This window comes from Trichoderma aggressivum, assembly GCF_033847375.1.
Source record: "Trichoderma aggressivum f. europaeum strain CBS 100526 chromosome Unknown scaffold_001, whole genome shotgun sequence".
Classification (NCBI taxonomy): Eukaryota; Fungi; Ascomycota; class Sordariomycetes; order Hypocreales; family Hypocreaceae; genus Trichoderma; species Trichoderma aggressivum.
The window spans coordinates 1,468,936-1,489,016 of NW_026946367.1; the positions used below are offsets into that span (position 1 = coordinate 1,468,936).

Here is a 20,081-nt window from a genome sequence, read left to right on the forward strand (position 1 = left end):
CCTCTGCTAACGGCCATGCATCGAAATGGAATGGATGCTTTTGGCGATGCACCTGGCACCGGGGAGTCTAGGCCTTTCCAAATTCCAGCCCGCATCACCGATCCCTGTCCTCTGTCATCAGCGCTTGGTAGAACCCCCAAGTGGCACACCGTGAAAGCACCGACCAAATGCACGTAATATTGATTGACTGGGGCAATATAATGGCAGCCTGCTTGTATTACTGTACGACCACAAACAGCCGATGCCAGTTGGTCCTGTTCAAACCATGCAGTTAAATGATATTTGCCTAATTACGGTAGATTCCAACAAGAACTCGGCTTCACGCATGGCCATGGAAGAACTCTGGATTCCGTTGATTTCATCATGTTTAACTGTGCCATTGTCTATCTGCTCTTTTTGATGTACCAAGTAATGCACTCTCGAATCGTCCGAGCTCATCATGCTATGTATGCTCGCCCTTATGAAATACTATTACAACAACTTGTTAGTTGTGTCCAATGCTCAAACAAAATCCGAACCGGTTGCCAACGCCAATCAATGCCGGTAATCGCCATACAGGAATTCCAAATCAAGCCCCATGTGCGCCAAACCAATGCCTCGCAAACAGAATACAATTTGTACACCAACTCTTCTCGTTTGGATTTAATCCAACGCCTCGCCTGACAGAATGCTTCTCAATATGTCGGCGCCAACTCCATCGGCTATCGTCTCAATCTCCTTGTCTCCGACACAGCTGGCAATCCGCTTTTCGTCACCACTAGCAGCCGCTACTTTTCGACCTCGTTTGCTGGGTGTCTGCGGCGTCACGAAGCTGCCCGTCTTTCCTTCCACTGCATTGACAAGCCCGAGGGTCTCAAGACTGCCCACCACTTCACGGAACTCGGAGCTCGACAATGGATGAAGCACCGAGTCACGAAGGCACAGCTTGCAGTACTTGTCAAAAAGCACCTTGATCGTGGGTGCCAGCGTCTGCGTCTTGCTGGGGGTAAGAGGCGCACTGGGCGCCTTGACCATTGTTCGAATGTGGTTCTCGTAGGCCACTAGTGAACATAACGCGGCCTTCTGCTGTAGGTTGAGAGCCTTGAGGCGCTGTGCAGTTCCATTGCTGAAAGCTGCAGCAGTGACCTTGTTTAGGTGGCCAATTGAAGCTCGTGGAGCAGTCTCAGCGGTCAATGCCTTGAGAGAAGCCGTCGTAATCGAATACACGCTGCGGCCAGTCCCGCCCGTCGAGTTACCGTTGCTGATGTTCTCTCCAAGGGGCTTCTTGGTAGGTGTCAACTGCAAAAACTTTTCCCGTGCTGCCTCCTCGTGCTTTGATCTGGTCTCGGCTTCGACTAGATCCAGAGCTCGACGACATATCTCAAACGCCTTGCGTAAATCTCCAGTCTGGCTTGAAACCTTGCGAGAACAGAGCTCGATGGCGGCGGGGTGAATGAACGGGACATAGGCCTCCTTTCCCTCAGGCATCAGTGACTTCAATCGGGTGATGATGATGTTCTTGACCTGGGCCGCGGTGTATGGTAGGAAGGGAAGTAGCTCCGGCTTGAGATTCTTCGATTTGAGTCGTGGCAAAAACCGGTCGGTAAGATCCAGAGCGTTGGCGATGCCAAGCAGCATAAGCCTGGAGGACTTTGCCAGAGACCATTCAAAGACTCGGTACAAGCTTTCCAGATCCAATGTAAGAATGTGATCAATCTCATCAAGGGTGACGAGATAAGTGGTCGATGACTTGGCCTTGGACGAGAACATTTTCTGCAGAGTTGAGATAGCCTCTGCTTCTGTCAGATCGCTGCTGTCTTCATCGAGAGCGGCGAGTAGTGTGTGATATAGATCCTTTGACGACTTGATGCTCATGCAGTTGACGTATGCACTGCGAACTCCATCCTTCTCAGAATACGTCTCTGTCATGTTGGTGATCATGGCACTCTTTCCGGTGCCAGGGGGGCCGCTGATGTAGATGCACCCTCCGGGGGATGGTGTCGAAAGACGATCCAGGAACGCCGTCAACTGCTCTCGCTCGGCTTCCCTCCCTACCAGCTGGCCAGGCTCAGCTCCTCTGGCAAATAGCTGTCGAGCTTGATGGTACACGGTCTGGATGGTGGTGGGCGTGAGCGGCGTCTGGGGTGTCATTCGCTTGAACAGCTTGCCCGCCGACATGACGGCGTGTCGCGGAGTGCTGGGATAAGAGCCGAATGCATCTCGGTGCCGAGGAGTGGAGGGCGTTACGGGGCTGGGTTTTGACGGGGTTTGGGACTGGATGCGCCGATGCCTCGGTGCTGGCAGCTCCCTGAGCTGGCCTTCAGCCTCGTCGTTTTCATCGTTTGCAGCGGCATCAAAATCGGGGTCTTGGTTCTCATCATTGAACGAGGTGTCCACAAGCCGGCATCGACGAAGTCTTTTGCTGGGAGTCTCTTGTAGGACTGAAGAAAGATGCAGGTTAGCATCCGGAAAGACACGCTTGAAGGATACCTAAAGGATAAGAAGTTGCATCGTGGCAGTGGGACCTACCAGAGTCCAAGTCCAAAGCACTGCGCGTCCTCTTTCTCAGCTGGGAAGAAGGAGCCATTGCAGCTGCCGATAGAAGACTAAGAGGTATAAAAACCAGGTGCTCCTTCCAAAAATGACGTGATGCCAACAGTGATTGCAAGTACAGAGTCAAGAGAAGGAGGAGCCCAGACAGTTGCAGTTGCAGTTGCGGTTGCAGCTGCAGATGGAAATGCAGATGTAGTTGCAGGTTAGGAAGAAATTGCAGGTGCGAGTGTAATTGAGAGAAAAGCTGGAGCCGTGCCTGCCCCCATGTCTGGAAAAAGGGCGGTTTTTGGCGTTGACCAGGGGGGGGGCCTTCCACAGCCGCGAGGGAAGGCGCGTGGGTGCGCGTTAGACCGCGTTTAGCACCAGGACGCGAGAGTGCCTCGTTAATTGGGCGGGCCGTGCAGCGGGTTTCAGCCACTAACAGGCACTACAGGCACTACAAGGCGCAAACAAGCTCTGCAGCACGCGTTTTTGGCGGGCAGTCTCATGTTTGCGCAGTGAATGCATGCATGCAAGCAATTGATGCGTGTTATTATCCTAGCGCTGACAAGCTGAGCGACTTCCTACTAAGGAATTCAGACAATTGATGAGAATCCGCAGACATATAAACTGAAATGGCTGCACACTCACCCATGGACACATTTAAGACATCAATTTGTAGCATACACATCTGCGTGAAACATATATTAATTGTTTCTATGCTGGAGAATAAATTGGGCTACTAATAAAGGCTCATCATTGAACTGAGTAATTAACGTTGCAAGTTGGGCTTTGTACATCCCATTCCAGGCACAAACGTCCTCTTCATCCTTTGCGAGTGTGCATCTACAAAGGGCTATGCTGGGCCATATCTGCAACAACCTCCCTTTTTAATTAAAAAACCCCGGCTGTGCTGTCTCTAAAGAATCCCACATGTGCTATTAAGCCAGGCAAAATTAGCTCAGCTTCAGCCCAAATCTCCAAATGCTCCATCCCTCCCAGATCCCCGATCCTCCCTCCCGGACCCAGCCCAGCCAATCGGCACATTGCGTCATACATCGCCAGGGCGATCCCTCTTGATATGAATGCCACAAACGCCCTTTTAATCCCATCACATCCCTCTCCCTAGAATCCTCCTCATCCAACCTTCAATTCGCACACATTTTCTGCTACTTCACATACATACACAGAAAGAAAAGAAAAGGAAAATGACCACCTACATCCCCGCCATCACATTGCCTTCGGCCGTGTTCCAGAATCCGGCTTCGTCGATTCTCCTCCCCATTGCGCTGGGCACCGCCGTTGGCTTCGGCACTCGACGTAAGAAGAAACACGTCTCGATACATATTCTGCAATGCAAAAGACCTGAGCTAAAATTGAAAACAGCTTCCAAGACGCAAAAGACATATCTTGCCTTGAAGCAGCCTCCTTTAAACCCCCCGCCATGGGTGTTTGGACCCGTCTGGACAGTCCTTTATGGGTAATTTCCCTCCGGCAAAACCATCATGAAGCGTGTCTCAATATCCTGAATCTCATGTCTTTTGAATTTGCTCGACTGACTTACTTGCAAGACTCATGGGATATGCCGCCTACCGTGCCACTAACATCGGCCTCGCCCCGTTGTCTACGCCGCAGACCATCCAGACAACAAAGCATAGCATGACCATTTACACTGTTCAACTTGGCCTCAACCTCGTCTGGATGCCACTCTTCTTTGTCGCCAAGCGCCCGGTTGAAGCTACCGTTGATCTTGTTGCCCTGTTGGGACTCAACGGCTACCTGGCCTACCTATGGGGATCCGTGGACTCTGTTACGGGCTGGTGCCAGGCTCCTTACTTGGCATGGCTGAGCTTTGCCACATACTTGAGTTATGGAGCGGGATATTTGAATGATTGGAACCTGGAAGACACAGAGACTGTTAGAGAGGAGGAGAAGCTGTAAAACCAACTTGAAAAGATTGACAGCAAGACAGTTATGGTCCTAGTACTAGACGCCATGTCACGATACCATATGGAATCACGTTAGATAGCTTTAAGGGTAAATAGCAGCGATATTCAAATAATCTATTGCTAGATTAACTGCCTGTAATATCTATCACGACTCCTTGTCCTTGTATGACCCAAAATCCCCCCTTTTTAGTGCGCGACACCCAACCATGGAAAGCAGAAGAAAAAAAAAAAGAAACGCTGTTGTGATGCCCCTATAAACTTGTCGAACCGACCTTAACAAAAATGTTCTCGCCATGCCAATGACTAGAAAACAATGAAGAATATTAGAAGAAGAGAATAGAAGAGACTGGCAACCGAATGCCCAGACAAGCTTATTGCATGGGGACATGGCGCTTCAGCCCGTCATATACAATGAAAATGAAGGCAGAGCTGGGCGCTGCCCTGGCGCAGGTGACGCCACAGCCACGGTACAGACCTCGCAGTCCGTGGTGCCTCCATATGGCCCGGCCCTCGTTCCAAAAGTCGCGGCGTTGGTGGGCACCGCCCACGGGCGATGTTTGCATGCGCGACTTGATGGTATCGGCAGGGAAGAATAGAAAGTTGTAGGAAACGCCCCCCGATGCGCCGGCAATGGCTTGTTGCCAAAGAGGAAGCGGCTTCGAACGAATCGCCTCCCTCTCTGCCTCAGAGGTGGCAGATCGCACCCGCAGTTTGTAAAACGCCTTTGTGGCTGTCTCTTTGGCCCCGAACCAGGCTGAGCAGCCACCAGCTTCCCGGATCAGAGTACCAAGCTGGCCGTGCCAGAAGCCTCTGATACCCCCGTGCCGATAGACCTCACGGATCACCGCTGTGGGCCGTAGAGGGGCAACTGGCGCTCCCTCAGACAGGGTTGGCGCCTGGATCCTGCATTTGACAAGTTCAATCGGCGTCAGGACAAAGGACGTGAAAACTCCGGATATGGCGCCGGTAAGCCACAACAAGGGCAGTGTCATTTCCTTGTCACGAGAAGCCACGCTGCTCTTGTACAGAAGCTCTCGCCCTACGCTTTCAAACAGAAAGAGGCTGCTAGTTTCGGCGGCCGCACCAAACAGAGGGGCACTGATTCCCCTGTACAGCCCGCGAAGGCCATCGGATTTGATGGATTGTCGGAAGCAGTCCAAGGGGCCGGTGTACCTCAGCGGCAGGTGGTCGGGCTGGCTCTGGAGTCGGACCTTGACGGTGTCGAAGGGATATTCGATGTATTTGCCCGCAATACCGGCAACCTGTAGCGTAGCCCGTTAACTTCTCCTTCGCTTCTCAACGTCACCAAGTCCTTGGGTGCCACTTACCGACCCGTAGATGATGTCTTCGACAGCATCCATAGTCGCAGTTCGGCTTTTGCGTTGGAATGCCAACTCAGGCTGGGCTGCAACCGAGGTGGTCATATCGAGGGTGGCCTGGGCCATTCCGGAGATGGTTCGAGGGTTTGGAGAGGGAAGAGAGCAAAACAGCAAACGCCTTTTCTTTTCTCTCCTCTCAGCGCACTTCTTTCAAAGTCCCTAGCTTTGCCCCCTCTCCTGCGGGAGCGGGGGTTGAAAGCAGGTTTTGAAAGAATACGGCGAGCAGGCAGAAGCTGGGCAAAACTGCAAAAGCGCGAGTTCCCCTGGAGGCGAGGCGAAAGCGACGAGGTTCGGAGGCGCAAAAGAGAGGATGCCCGAAAAGCTTTGAATTTAAGGCGAACGGGATTCCGTGTGGGGGACCTTTGAGCTCGCAATGCTAGTAGCAGTAATAACCAAGAGCCCACACCGACCTCGCCCTACTGTACGTCTGGTATGCAGTAGCAAACAAGGGTTGCGCAGCCAGAGTGACACAAAGGAGACGGGCGGAGATTGTGCCAGTCTAGAGCAGTCGCGGGATTTTATCTTCTTTGTCGTGCTTGCAGCAGAGAGAACAGACTTGGGAGAAGGCGAAAGAAACAAGACAGGGATTCGGCCCTACATTGTATGTACTGTAGAGGCGTGGCTCAGCTGCATGGAGAAAATGGCCCAAATTCCCGTCGAGGCTATCCCACTTGTTTGTGACTCCCAAGAGGCGTGACTGTAAAAAATTGAATCTTATCGACGCTTATCGATAGGATGCGAGGGGTCGGCAATTGGCTGGCATTGGCTGTTCTGATTCGTGTGCCTGCCGAGATCGGTTACGAGCATTTCACACCCCGGCACTTGCATGTGCCTTGCGTGTGCTTTTTTTTTTTTCTTCTTCACTTTTCACTTTTCATTTTCTTTTCTGGGTACTGCATAGGTATGGAGTACCTGTGTCATGGAGGTTACTACTAGCATCTGGAGTCTGTCAGGGGGCTTGTTTGATTACCTGCTCTCTGCTGTCATATAAGGCCTGAGGCGTTGCTGCTAGAAGTGTAGAGTGAGTACAAGAGACATTTAGTTGAATCTTTACCAAAACACCTTATTTTGCATACATCATGCTTCGATCCAAATAACACAAAAGAGACTCTAAAACATCCTCATTTGTACCCTCCGAGTACCCAAGACAACCTCCGGGGACCAAGTTTGCCTGCCGCACGAGTTAGTAGAGTACCTTTGGATCCACGCTTCGTTGCACATCCATCACAGCCCAGCAAATTGCCTGAATAGGCGCCGGGCTAGGAACGGAAAACCGCTCAGCTGCATGGCGCAAGGGAGGCAGCCAGGTACCACATCCGGGCGTATTTCTCCTATGAGACATAAGAGATGTCTACTTGACAGACGTACTGGTGACATCTCCCGTCAGAGCTCCCCGCGTTGAAGCAAACCAGCAGGCTTGAGCAAACAACGGTGTAAGCCGCCATCGGCAAGGGATTGGCATTGTTTTATGAGCCCATCATTTCTTTGAGACATGTACACGATACTAGCCCCGATGGCGTGAACATTAGAAGATTCAAAGCATTGGACTGTAGGCCTATAATCCTGCATATGGCATGCTGCATATTACATTCATGCTGAATGTTGTCTCGTAGCGAGTCTTTCATCACTAAGAGCTACCTTGTGCATTAGCGTTTGACGGCATATGGACCGTTTCTCTTATGGAAACCTCTTGGCTCAGAGTTTTCAGGTGTACCCACCGAACGACTCCGTTATTGATTCCATCCCCATCTCTGTTTCCTTTGGAGTTTGCTTCAGACAGGTTTACTGTTTCCGGACCAATCATAATGAGACTTCACGCCACCTACAGGCATATTGTTAGTACCAATTCAAGCAAACTCTCATTCTATATTAATTTCAAAATGAATCAACCATGGTCGCCGCACCTCGGTGGTATGAATCTAGTCACAAACCGACAGCTCAAACAAACCCATAGTCTGCATGCAAGCTCATACCCCAGGCCCGGCTAGCGTCTTGTCCTGCCCCGCTGGTTACGATATCCAAGTTGCGTTTGATTTCTTATCAGATGATCTGATAATTTTTCTTGGCCCAACATGTAATAATATCCACATAGGACGTCGTATTCTTAACCGAATCAATCGTGCTAGCTACCCATATCCCTTGCGATGCTACACTGTGGCCCTTTACAATTGGGGCTCTGGAGTCGCGGTGCCCTTGGTTTCTTTCGTGGAGTATTTTAAAATGTTTCAACAAGAGAGGGGCCGACAGAATCATGATTCTCTTGTTGGAGACTATTACTCGATATAGAGAGGATCACCACACCTCGGCACATTACGAGTACATAGTAGCCTTGTTCTTTGCCAAGGAGGTAAAGCTGCTGGGGCAGTCTATAGTGTATTATTATAAATGGCCCTGCCGTCAAGGCATCAATCGGCCATACGAGGGAATTGTACTATCCAACCTCGCGGAGTTCCGGTAAACCCGATGCTACAAATACACCACCTTTGTCGTGATACCATGCCACCATCATCTCACCGTTAGTATGGCCGCATGTCCTTCCGCGTAACCAAAGGCTCTCTCCATCGCCATCGCATCACTGCTTCTTCTTGCCCTCCTTCTTTGCCACTTCCTTCTCGTCGTCCAAGTCCCTCTTCTCAGCGTACCACTGTCCTGCTTGCAGCACAAGGATGCCCACCAACACCAGAGCCAGAATGGTGTTGCTCGCCGCCAGAACCTTGAGGCTGTCCTCGCGGCCAAGGATAATCTCGCCCTCAAAACGACCCTGAGAAGCGGCAAACTCCTCCGTGTGCCAGAAGCCGGAGCTGACGGTGCGCAGCCCCTTGACAATGTTGGAGATGTAGACGGCGACGCCGATGAGGTACAGGATCAGCGAGGCGCCGTCAAAGAGGAAGTTGGCCTCGCTGGGGCGGAAGAGCTTGATAAAGAGGCCGAGGAACCCCACGCTCATGATGATGTTGAGGAGGCGCCCGATGAGCGGGGGCGCCTGGTGAACAAACTTGAGATGCGTCTCAAGCATGTCGTAGTAGTCGGCGGCGACCGGCTCCTTGGTCCACAGGAGGGGGAAGTCGTACGGAAACGACGCGAAGAGGATGCCCAAGAAGAAGCATGTCGCTGAAGCCAACGTTAGCACAAAACATGACTATCACCGGCGCCGTCGGCCATCAGGCTCGGTTTGCGACTGAGCGAGATGTAGGCAAGTCAGAGAGAGGCGACGTACGGCCGATGATGAGAAAAGTCGCAAAGGACGTGGATCCTCGGTAGTCCTTTGACTTGGTAGTCTTGGACCAATCAATGTAGGAGCTCATGGCGGGAGGCACTGCTACCAGTGTGTAGGTGCGGTAACGTATTAATTAGAGGCGGAGAATGTCGTTGAAGAGGCCACAGAAGCTGCGCGCAGGTTTCGTCGTTACCATGTGATGGTTGGACATGGGATGAAAAAGAGGTGATCGTGTCCGTCAATCGAATCGTCCGTGCGTGGGGGAGCTGAGTTTGTGGAGGGACCAGACTTAGTGCGATACTTTGTCCAGTTAGTCTTTTTGCTCAGCTACACCAACAAATAAGCGCACAGGGTTCCTCATCGCTAACAGCATCGAGTCTCGGTACTCACGGCGACATTGTCCCCAAAATTTAAGATCTTGGCGCAGAGCTGACGCTGCATCGCACCAGATAAGCTGCACGGCTTCTTATCGCAGCTTACAGGCTGCTGCAGGTCTGCATTTCAGCTGCATATACTCTGTAATCTTCACTCTCTCAATGCGAGCTCAATTCTTCGTCTTTTTGCTTCATTTGCTTGTTCAAGCGTAGCTTCGATTTCTGTTTTATTTTCTGTCGTGCTGCTCAATCAATTCGTTGGCAACCACCTCCCACGCAGCTCTTTTTCAGTGCCAGCCTCCTTGTACCTGAAGCTTCAACTCCGTTGTACAACGCTCCTTTCCCTGCAAATACCGACAAAAATAATACAATCATATCCCATCGCAGTCATCATGAATCAACCCTTGACCTTTCTGCTGCACCTGCTACTCTTTGTCCCGCTCGTCTACGCCGCCAATGCTACAGTCTCCGTCTACGACGATTCCGACAAGTACAAATACTTTGGGTGCTACAACGAGACGACCCAAGTTCCCGGCTCGGCCGACACGCGCGCCTTAGGCGGAGGTATCCAGGAGAGTCTGCCGGGTGCGATGACGGTGCCGACATGTCTCGCCTTTTGCGGCAATGGTGCCACGGAGTATCGGTATGCGGGACTGGAGTGGTCGAGGTATGTTTCAGTCACTAGACTTATGGCCGTGAGACAAGAGGGCGGACGGACATTGTCGTGGCTGACTCTTCAACACCAATAGAGAGTGCTGGTGCGCCCAAACACTGTCCGGCATAGCTGAGAAGCTCGATGATACGGCCTGCAACTATCCCTGCGAGGGTGACAATACGACCGCCTGTGGTGGCTCTTTGAAGCTGACCGTCTATCGTGTTTCTTTGGCGAGCGGGCTGTCTGCTCCTGGCCTATTTAGCCTCGCCACCACAGGGTTGGCCATGATGATGTTATGGTAATGCGTTACGCGATAATGATAATGACTGCTTGTTGAATTGTACTGCGTGAATACGAATGTGAATGGGTAATATCCCATCTGTCTAGAAGGATAGTAATAGATGTAGCGCGTTGAATAGTTAAAGATGTTTATATAGATTCAAGGACAGTGGGATGTAATGCCCCTGAATGCACAGTCCTGCTCAAGTGATTTACAAGCATACAGCCTCATAATCAATATACAAAATTGTATTATATTCACGCAGATATGTTCAGTCATGTCATATTTGCAATGGTGCCAGACCCCTCTCCTCAACAGCGGCTTGCATTGCCGCTTTGATGCCGCTCACTGCCAGCTTCCAAGCTCGGCGGCCTCGACTATCCACACCGTCTTGATCAACCACAACGCCCAGCCATTTGATCAACGCAACGGCCTTGGTCAGATCCATTTCCTCTTTGATTACTTTCACCAAATATCTTTCCAAAACGTCGACATCTCGTTTGTGAGGCCCTGCCTTCCTGGTTTGGGCATGCCATGCGTCTACCATGTCCTTGATCTCTGATGTAGAAGTGATGGATCCAGAAAACGAAATTACCGGCGGTAGCATAGGAAACTGTATCATTTTTTGTCCTCCGGGAAGTAAGTTACCACTCTGATTGTTCCTCAGGATCGGCATCTCCAATCCCGACTGCAGCGCCAACAGCCGCCGTCGATGATCGGCAATTACTTCTCTTCTGACGTCTTCTGGAAGTTCCGCAAGAAATTCTGGATCTAATTCTTCAATCTGCTCAGGTTGAGCCTCCTCTATGGGTACTGGATTCCGGAAGTTGGTTTGAATAACACCCTCCTCAGCATCTCGCCGACGTGATATTTGGTCCAATGTATTACGGGATCCGCTGGGTTTGGTTGGAGTTGTTGGTTTCCTAGTTCGAGCTGCTTCGGGTCTGTCAGGTGAGCCCTGTGGCAAAGGCTCAGTTGGCTTTCGCCTGTAAAGTGCCAATACCTCGGCTTTCATATCATCTGGAAGTGCGTTAAACACCTCCAAATCGACTTGAGAGGACAGCAAATCTGCTAGAACTGGGCTTCGGGGTCTCAACTTGGGAGCCTCCATTTGTAATTCCGTAGCAGCGGCTTTTGGGCGCTGAGCCATGAGCTTGGTACGAATATCGCTGGGTAACTCGGCCAAGACCGCGGGATCAGGACTGCTGGGCAACACGAATTGGGTGCCCGGAACGTTGATATGCGCAGTGGCTTTTTTATCTTCTTGGCCGACTCTGAATTTCTGAGGTGTGGTAGGATTGTCCGATAAGCCATTCCGCTCTTCGAGCACGTCAATAAGCTCTGTTCTTGATTGCTGTTTTGAAGGAACTGGCTCAACAAATGGAGCAAATGCAATCTTTCTCTGGCTTCCCTCCACGGCCAGTGGGTTCAACTTGATCGGCTCCAATTTCGTCATCTGGACGCCAATTCCACGAAGATCCCCAGGGCTGAACCTGAACGAGCGCAGTATCGAAACCGCTTCTTTGCCAATAATCTCATAGTTGTGAGTTGCAACACCAAAAGTTGCGCTTTTGTTGAAAGAATCGCATTTTCCATGCCCTAAATGCTTCGTTGGGTCGAGAGGCGCATCGAGAGCCCGCCTCATGATCTTCACTGTCAGATGCTTTCCCTTGACTTGCTCATTCACCAAACGCTTTTCCAGCTCCTTGCAGAGGTTGTAGACAAATTCTTCAGCTTCTGTCTGATTGATGAAGCGGATTCCCCAACTGACCTCTGCTGATACGGATTTCCTGGGCGGCTGCTCTCCGACCTCCGTCCGATCGATGCCACGGGCGTAGTCATGAAGCCTGTCACTGGTCTTGGGGCCCAGAACCGTTACGAGACGGTCTTTGGGGATGTCTCTGAGATCTTTGACAAGCTTGACGCCTAATACTTCTAGCTTCCCGCCAATACTGTATGCCACTCCTGGTAGCTCCTCAACCTTGAGATCACCGATGACTTCCATAACCTGCTCTGGTCTTAATTGAAACTGTCCGTCGGGCTTTGCTTTCCTCAAGGCAACCTTGGCTTGCAGAATATTTGCGCCGACACCAACAGAAACGGCACAGTCGGTACTCTCTTTGATCTTGTTGCGCAGGGCCAATGCTATCTCGTCGACCTTTTCCTGTTCTCTCCAAATACTGCCCTCTTCAACTCCAGTGCCGTGGGATTCGGCGGCAGCAAGGACGACATCGGTGGCATCTACCAAGGCCTCGTCGACGCTAACACTCTGGACAATACCACCCACTCCCAAGACCGCATCGTAGAATTGACGGCTCACCTCCTCGTATGCGAGAAAATCGTAAGGCAAAACTTTTAGGTCAGGACACAGCTCGAGAGCTCGTTTCATCCACATGCCATTCTTAACGCCATATTTCCGAGCAACGTAATTGCAACTTGCAATTTCCGAACCAGCACCCGTGCTGTGGGCGACAACGGATGGCTTATCCAGATATTCGGGATGGCGCTTTAATGACACTGTGCAGAAGAAGCTGTCAAAATCCACATGCATAATGTACCTCCTCGAGCCAGGCCGGCTCTTCACCTTCCGATTTGATAGCCCCTTTTCAACTGCTAACCGTTGCATAGACGACTTCAAATTTGCTTTCCAAGTCGATAGATGATGCAATCGACTCTCTGAGTAGAACTGTTTCAGAAAATCGGGATTCGCAGTGGATGATTTTCTTATTTTCGGATCCGATAGAAGCCAAGCGTTATGCTCTTCCGAGGTCATATTCTTGGGAGATATTTTTGATGAGTCTGCCGGGCTGGTCGAAATGGGCGCAAGCTGTTGCTCAAAGTCCATAGGTTCGTCTTTGGGTTCTTCATCGCCTGCATTGTCCGTTGAATACCTTTCACTGGACGCAGAGGCCAAACGCTCTTCTGTGCTTTGTAACAGCTCGCCAGACTTGTCGGTTTGCCACCGATTAGACAGGGGCGATTTCTCTATGAGCTGTGTTGCTGTATTACGCTGCGCCTCGGCTTTTATCTGGCTTGTATAAAAGCTATTCTCTGTCTGCTCCTTGTATCCCCGCCTGGCCGTCGGACTGGATTGTGTAAGTCCTCTGTCGCTATCGAATTTCAAAACCTTTTGGCTGGGGCTTTCACCCAGCACCCGATAGTCCGACCACGGCAAGAGTTTTCCGGCTTTTATTGAATCGACGACCCATGTAGGCTTCACAATCCTGTATCGACTAAACTCAACAGCCTTCTTTGGCGTTAGGGTTGCAGTGATGATATGTGTTGCCATAGTTTTTGAGTCCAGATACTGAAGAAAGCCACCTCCATGCTGTACAATGTCGCGATGAAGCCTGTCGGGGCCTAGATCAGTACATTTATGAATAATCGTGGTTCAGTAAAAGGGCACCTACACTTGAAGTGGTGGTTGAGTGTACCCGTTGACATGAGCAACAACCCCCTTGAATATCGGAGGCTTGTCAGATGCTGCGCGCATTTCGGCATCTAGATTCTGCAGCTTGATCTTTTTCCGACGAAAATAGTCGCCAAAGCCATTAAATTCACTTCCTTCATACTCCTCTCCCTCTTCATCTTCAAAGACATGGCCCTCAATGCGTTTCCTCACCGCGGAGGAGTTCTTTTCCAGAGCGTTATTCATCTTACCCAACGACACTATATGAGAATTACTCTTGAAGCCTTCAAAAGCAGATCAGCTCGAGTTATTGAAGAATGCACGGCCACAATATATCAAGAGCAACGCATGTCCGTGAAGCCCCACAAATCCAGTCAATGAACCAGGCAAAAGGGGGTATTTTGGCACATTGATAACGGCATTTCTTTTAGGTACTCGACGCCATGCGTTCTCGGGTTATAAGATTCCTAAGCAAATGGCAGCATTTCATTAGCGATGCTGGAATTGCAGGTGGAGGGGAGAAATGGCCGTTCCGGATGTGACGTGATGAGTAGAAGTTGCCGCGTTAAGTGGAGCTTATGCTGCGCGCCTCTTGCACGTCGTCCCGTGACTTTAAAGTCAAGTCTCCTCCGCCACACCTCCAGCCTTGCCTTCCAAGGCTGCGTGCTTGTCCTTTTTTGTCTGTCATTGTTGGAGAGGCTTTTTATCGCATCTGGGCATACTAGCAATCATGAATAATGATCAATTCCGAAAGTTGATGCTGACCAAGTCGGGCAAGGCGTCAAAAGATGGCGCTTCATCCAAAGGCACGAGCTCCGGCGCGAACACGGGTTCCTTGGGATCTCGGCAGCGAAGCAGCATACCTATGACTCCGTAAGTTGCAGCAGCTGATATTCGGGGTGATTATACTGACACGCGATTCAAGGCGATCTTTAGGAGGTGCCCAGGCCGATTTCGCGAGACAGCTGGCTGAACGTAACCAAGCTCTACATCCCCCGAAGAAGTTTAAAACATCTGTACCAAAGGGTGTGAAACTGGGGGAAGGATACGTCGATAGATCGCAAGCTCGAGAGAACGAAGATGACGACCGAGAAGAGAGACTAAAGGCGTTGGAAAAGTCTTTCAAGGACGAAGAAATCGACGAGGCAACATACCAAAAGCTACGGTTTCAGATTGCAGGCGGAGATCTGTCAAGCACTCATCTAGTCAAGGGGCTTGATTTTAAACTTCTCGAAAGGATACGCAAAGGAGAGGATGTCTACGGAAATAAGGGAGCGGAAAAGGATGGCGCCGAAGAAGCACCCTCAGATGGCGATGTGGATGACGAATTCGATCGACTCCAAGAACAAAACGTACAGGCCATTACGAAAGAAAAAGCGGAAAAGAAAAAGGGCACTCTTTCAACAGTGTCTCTGGCGCCTGGGAAAAAGAGAACGCGCGATCAAATTTTAGCAGAGATGAAGGCTGCCCGATTAGCAGCCCAGCAACAGCAGGAATCAGCCCTCGGAGACCGATTCAAAAAGATTGGAGCAAAACAGAAACCAGGAACGCGGATTGAGAGAGATAGTAGGGGTAGGGAAGTTTTAATCATTGTGGATGAAGATGGGCATGAGAAAAGGAAGGTCCGCAAGGTACAGCCCGGAGAGGAGGATGCGCGGAACGGTCTTCTCATGCCGGATAAGGACGCCAAGCCATTGGGGATGGAGGTTCCTGAGCAATATCGGAAGAAAGAGGAACTAGAGGAAGACGACGGCGACGTTGATATCTTCGAGGATGCTGGCGATGATTACGATCCACTGGCCGGAATGGGGGAATCGGACTCTGCATCGGACGAAGAGGAGAAGAGCAGTAACCAGGAGGCAATCAAAGAGGCAGATACCAGCAAGGCCATGCCACCTCCACCAAAGCCATCCATTTCACAACCAGATCGACGCAATTACTTCAAGGACTCAAGAACCGCACTCATCTCCGAAGAAGCAAGCAGAGGGCCATCCATGTCTGATCCGGCAATTTTGGCTGCCATCAAGAAAGCAGCATCTCTCAGGCCCATTGAACAAGATGCCGAAGATGACAAAGCAAAGGAGGAAGCCAAGGCACTGGAGGAACGGCGAAAGAAGCTTCTTCAGATGCAGAGCCGGGATGACGACGATATCGATATGGGCTTCGGCACCAGCAGGTTTGAAGATGAAGAAGACTTTGAGGATAAGAAAGTGAAGCTATCGAGGTGGGGCGAAGATGCCGGGGAGGAAGGGTCCAGCAGGGGCGACAAGTCAAAGCGGAAGAGAGGGCCAAAGAAGCGAAAGGGTGATGCCAACAGCGCAGCTGATGTGATGCGGGTCGTCGAGCAGCGCAAGAAGTCAGAGTGAGGGACCGCCTCGGGAGGCCGACAAGCCCAAGTTTGTTTGCGCAATCGGCGGGCACAATATGCATTTCGATTCCTCAGAGTATCCATAATAGCGGCTGGATAGAAAGCAAATATAACGTACTAGATACCCCCAGTCATTCTTCAGCTCAGCTCCGGGCAATTCGACTATCCATCGCGGAGCTCCGCGCTGCCGTCAAGACTCTAGCCAGACTATGATGAGTAACTAGTCGTCACTTGTGGCTCCGGACGCCGACGATTTCCAGACACCTTGAAGTTCCCTCCGTATGGATACCGGCGCCCCGGTTTAACCGCTTCCATTATCAAATTCCAGACGCCAATGACACAGACTTTCGGTTCCTGGCGATGCTAGTCTTGCTGTAGTATCAAGCGTGAATGAGGGGTCAGCCAAAGGGAAGCCTTGCTGTATGGATTCCCCCACTCCAGGGCCCTGCGACTGCGGAGAAACAGAGAGAAAAAAAGAAGCGGGTTCCCTGGAGCAGCGAATTGGTGGCTGTTCAAGGCTCGCCGTCAACCGAAAGCGCGGTGGCTGATTTCTCGAGTTCATCATCTGGGGCTGTGGATGTCCTTCGATTACGGAATGTGAACGCCTGCCTCAGTTCCAAGTCTTTCTGTGCGCCCTTCCGCGACCTTGAAATTACGTATAAAGAGAGGCTTTAAGATTACCGTAAAAGTTTCTCCTTCTCATTGAGAACGTATCTCGTCTCCCGTTTGGTGCCATCTGCCGTCTATTCTAAGCCCTCTCTCACCTTGCACTAAATATGTCATCCGATCAAGTGCCTGTTTGGCTGGATTGCGATCCGGGCCACGATGTGAGTTTCCCGGCATGTATAAAGCCCAGATGCAAGTCTTGCGCAGAGTCGCATTGCATGAGGCGCGCTCGGTGGCCGAACTTTGTCGGAAACGCACAAGCTAACTGGGATATTCTTCGCACAAGGACGCCTTTGCCATTCTGCTGGCGGCTCACCACCCCAGAATCAACCTGCTGGGCATCTCGACCGTCTTTGGAAATGCTTCCCTCGAGTACGTGCCATGGGCAAAGAGCGAGAGCCTTTTGGCTTTGATGCTTGTCACTGCTATTCCAACAAGCCGAGGCACTCCCAGCTGACGTTGAAATCTCTACCAGACACACGACGCACAATGCCGCTTCCATTCTGACGGCCTTTGGCAAGCACAATGATATCCCTCTATACGTCGGCCTCAACAAGGCCCTCGAGCGCCCTGCTCTCCACGCGCCAACCGACATTCACGGCGAAAGTGGTCTCGACGGCACCGAGCTGCTCCCCGTTCCGAAATGCTCCCCGAAGCCCGAGCCGGCCATCGACGCCATGGCCGCCGCTCTCAAGGCCCAGCCGGCCGGCACGGCCTGGATCGTGGCCACCGGCACAGTCACCAACGTCGGCGCCCTGTTCCGCAAGTATCCGGAGCTCGTCGCGCACATCAAGGGCCTGAGCATCATGGGCGGATCCATCGGGGGAGGCTTCTCCGACGCACCACTGGGCAAGGTCGACGGCAAGGAGCGCATCGGCAACACGACCCCCTACGCCGAGTTCAACATCTTCGTCGATCCGGAGGCGGCGGCCGAGATGTTCCACAACAAGGAGATTGCCAAGAAGATGTTCATGGTGCCGTTGGACCTGAGCCACCAGGTCTTGGCGACGGAGAAGGTCAGAGATTTGCTGCTGTACGGCAAGGACGGCGAGAAGACTGGGACTGGCAAGACGACGCTGCGGACAATGCTCGTTGAGCTGCTCTACTTCTTCGCCAAGACATATGCGTAAGTTTTTCGTTTCCCCTTTCCTTCTTGTAGACTGTGAAAGTTGGGTTGTTTTAACAAATTTTAAACAGCGATGTCTTTGGCATCACCGCCGGCCCGCCCCTCCACGATCCTCTCGCCATGCTCGCCGTTCTGCTCGGCACCCCCGACGAGATTGCCGTTTACGACTGGGACGAGAAGAAGAGCCAGGGGCCTAAACACAACGAGCGCTTTGACGTTACTGTCATCACCGAGGGTACGATCGAGGAGGCCAAGCGCGGAGAGAAGCAGACCGGCAGGACGGTCGCCAAGGAGGCGCCTGCAGGAGAGGGCGGCGTGATTATACCCAGAGGAGTGGACGTGGATCGGTTCTGGCAGGTGATTGAGGAGTGCATCGAGAGGGCGGACGAGACAAACCGTAACCTGAGCAACTAAAGAAATTGCATGGGTTGTTTTGTGTTTTCTTTCATGTCGGGCATTTGATTCTTCTTTTTTTCTGCATTGGGATATAAAAGGATAGATAAATTTTGTTTCGTGGTTGTGGCCATTACATTAGTTAGATAGGTCTAGACACATTCTATTCATACAGTCAAAGAAGTAATGTTACACGGCTAAATCATATCGACGCTTCCCCTTCATCTTTATCAAAGCTCATTAGAAGCTTCAAGCTTCGTTCATACGTCCAAAGTGTAATTGCACTCGAGGGAGCAGCTTTCACCAAGCTGATCGAGAGACCCTTGTATAGGCCTCGCAGCCCCTCTGTTCGGAATATTGACTTGAGACCTCGTGCCGCGGTGGTGTAGATGGGAATGTCATTGTACACGTACTTGCTCCGAGTGGGACCCTGTACCTGAATGCGCTTGCGGACGAGATCGAGCGGGAAGACGGCCGTTTTTGCAACGACACTGGCGATGATGCCGGCCGTGGCATCGCCGCTGCCCCAGGGGAGGTGGAGGTGGCCAAGCCGAAGCCGCAGGCCTTCGTAGGAGGCGAAGAAGATACCCATAAAGGGGATGATCTGGCCCAGAGCCGGCCCCAGGCCGCGGAAGAAGCCCTTGGGTCCCTCGTCGCGGTAAATGTCCCACAGTGCACCGCGCAGAGACGAGTACACTCGATGTCTCCCCTGGGCGGCGAACCGCGTCCTCAGCAGGTCTAGAGGATACGTAGCCCCCGTGGCCGCAGCTCCGGAGACGGCGCCGGCTACAAACGTCTCTGCCGAGTCGGGCATGCGCGCGGGCAGCGCAGTCCGCAGGAAGACAGTGGTGGAGCGGTACGTGGTGAACTGGACGGCCGAGTAGCACACGTACATCAGCTCGGCGGGCACGTTGCCCTTCCACAGGCCCGTGAGGCCCTCATGCCTGAGGATGTGCCTGATGGTCTGGACGGTGCCGCGGTAGGCTGGCGCCTCGCGCAGGGAGGCCAAGGGGTCGGAGAGCGAGTATGGCTGAAGCTGGAGGCGGATCTTGACGACGTCTAGGGGGGCGACGATGAACCTGCCAGTGGAGAAGAACAAATTTTGAGCCAACCCGGACAATTAATCATGCAGGGCAGTGTGTGATACTATTTGGGGTTCGGAGAGCGAAGTTGTGGTTTATTTCGGAGAGCGGACTTTGGCTTACCGAGAGACGAGGCCAGCTATGGCGCCGGCTGACACGACTTGGAGTTTCGAACCCTGTTGGACAAAATATTAGTATCAGAGTGCGCAATTTTTTTCGATTGGTTACTTTTCTTGTTGCGGAATCAAGGAGAAGTATGACGAACCTCATCTTTGAGGTGGCCGCCTCGGGGCGACATGCAGGAGTTTGCGCTTCAGATTGGGTTGATGTGCGCGGGAGGTTTGGCCTTGTCGAAACTGAAAGGGAGATAAGAGGATAGAGGATAGAGATTGGCTTAGATAGGGTTCGATGCTGGTTGAGGGCTTTTGCCTTTGCGGCGATGACGGCTCAATGTTGTTATTTTGCGATTGCGATTGCGATTGTTTTGCGCCTAGGCGATAAGTTTTCGAGCTTGGCCCGTGGAATGATAAGGGAGAATCGGAGCCGACGGAATGCGCGTTTGAGCGGGATGGCAGCCGTTCGGAGCGAGATGGAGCAGGTTTTGGGAAAGGGGGAGATTTGATCAATTCCCTCTGTTTTTTTGTTGTCTCAAGATGATGATTGATGACAGCA

General features: G+C 51.8%; 9 protein-coding genes across 9 annotated transcripts; 4 read left to right on the top strand and 5 right to left on the bottom strand.

Annotated features, from left to right (window-relative positions):
* Nucleotides 1–642: 642 nt before the first annotated feature.
* Triagg1_409 (uncharacterized protein) lies at nucleotides 643–2,566 on the bottom strand (the record flags this gene model as incomplete). The annotated part of the gene is made up of 2 exons (XM_062899097.1): nucleotides 643–2,420; nucleotides 2,509–2,566. The coding sequence occupies 2 exons, from the start codon at nucleotides 2,564–2,566 to the stop codon at nucleotides 643–645; spliced, it is 1,836 nt and encodes a 611-aa protein (XP_062760759.1).
* A 1,153-nt stretch (nucleotides 2,567–3,719) lies between these two features.
* Triagg1_410 (uncharacterized protein) lies at nucleotides 3,720–4,452 on the top strand (the record flags this gene model as incomplete). Its single annotated transcript, XM_062899108.1, has 3 exons — nucleotides 3,720–3,831; nucleotides 3,898–3,991; nucleotides 4,083–4,452. 3 exons carry the CDS (start codon nucleotides 3,720–3,722, stop codon nucleotides 4,450–4,452), a joined length of 576 nt encoding a protein of 191 aa, XP_062760760.1.
* A 379-nt stretch (nucleotides 4,453–4,831) lies between these two features.
* Nucleotides 4,832–5,905, bottom strand: Triagg1_411 (uncharacterized protein; the record flags this gene model as incomplete). The annotated part of the gene is made up of 2 exons (XM_062899119.1): nucleotides 4,832–5,722; nucleotides 5,789–5,905. 2 exons carry the CDS (start codon nucleotides 5,903–5,905, stop codon nucleotides 4,832–4,834), a joined length of 1,008 nt encoding a protein of 335 aa, XP_062760761.1.
* A 2,506-nt stretch (nucleotides 5,906–8,411) lies between these two features.
* On the bottom strand, nucleotides 8,412–9,144 carry Triagg1_413 (uncharacterized protein; the record flags this gene model as incomplete). Its single annotated transcript, XM_062899131.1, has 2 exons — nucleotides 8,412–8,950; nucleotides 9,057–9,144. 2 exons carry the CDS (start codon nucleotides 9,142–9,144, stop codon nucleotides 8,412–8,414), a joined length of 627 nt encoding a protein of 208 aa, XP_062760763.1.
* Nucleotides 9,145–9,822: 678 nt separating this feature from the next.
* Nucleotides 9,823–10,387, top strand: Triagg1_414 (uncharacterized protein; the record flags this gene model as incomplete). Its single annotated transcript, XM_062899142.1, has 2 exons — nucleotides 9,823–10,097; nucleotides 10,180–10,387. The coding sequence occupies 2 exons, from the start codon at nucleotides 9,823–9,825 to the stop codon at nucleotides 10,385–10,387; spliced, it is 483 nt and encodes a 160-aa protein (XP_062760764.1).
* A 258-nt stretch (nucleotides 10,388–10,645) lies between these two features.
* Nucleotides 10,646–14,020, bottom strand: Triagg1_415 (uncharacterized protein; the record flags this gene model as incomplete). Its single annotated transcript, XM_062899153.1, has 2 exons — nucleotides 10,646–13,715; nucleotides 13,776–14,020. The coding sequence occupies 2 exons, from the start codon at nucleotides 14,018–14,020 to the stop codon at nucleotides 10,646–10,648; spliced, it is 3,315 nt and encodes a 1,104-aa protein (XP_062760765.1).
* A 484-nt stretch (nucleotides 14,021–14,504) lies between these two features.
* Triagg1_416 (uncharacterized protein) lies at nucleotides 14,505–16,140 on the top strand (the record flags this gene model as incomplete). The annotated part of the gene is made up of 2 exons (XM_062899164.1): nucleotides 14,505–14,647; nucleotides 14,700–16,140. The coding sequence occupies 2 exons, from the start codon at nucleotides 14,505–14,507 to the stop codon at nucleotides 16,138–16,140; spliced, it is 1,584 nt and encodes a 527-aa protein (XP_062760766.1).
* An 886-nt stretch (nucleotides 16,141–17,026) lies between these two features.
* Triagg1_417 (uncharacterized protein) lies at nucleotides 17,027–18,348 on the top strand (the record flags this gene model as incomplete). Its single annotated transcript, XM_062899175.1, has 3 exons — nucleotides 17,027–17,180; nucleotides 17,247–17,934; nucleotides 18,006–18,348. 3 exons carry the CDS (start codon nucleotides 17,027–17,029, stop codon nucleotides 18,346–18,348), a joined length of 1,185 nt encoding a protein of 394 aa, XP_062760767.1.
* A 181-nt stretch (nucleotides 18,349–18,529) lies between these two features.
* Triagg1_418 (uncharacterized protein) lies at nucleotides 18,530–19,707 on the bottom strand (the record flags this gene model as incomplete). The annotated part of the gene is made up of 3 exons (XM_062899186.1): nucleotides 18,530–19,406; nucleotides 19,533–19,585; nucleotides 19,675–19,707. The coding sequence occupies 3 exons, from the start codon at nucleotides 19,705–19,707 to the stop codon at nucleotides 18,530–18,532; spliced, it is 963 nt and encodes a 320-aa protein (XP_062760768.1).
* Between the last annotated feature and the right edge of the window lie 374 nt (nucleotides 19,708–20,081).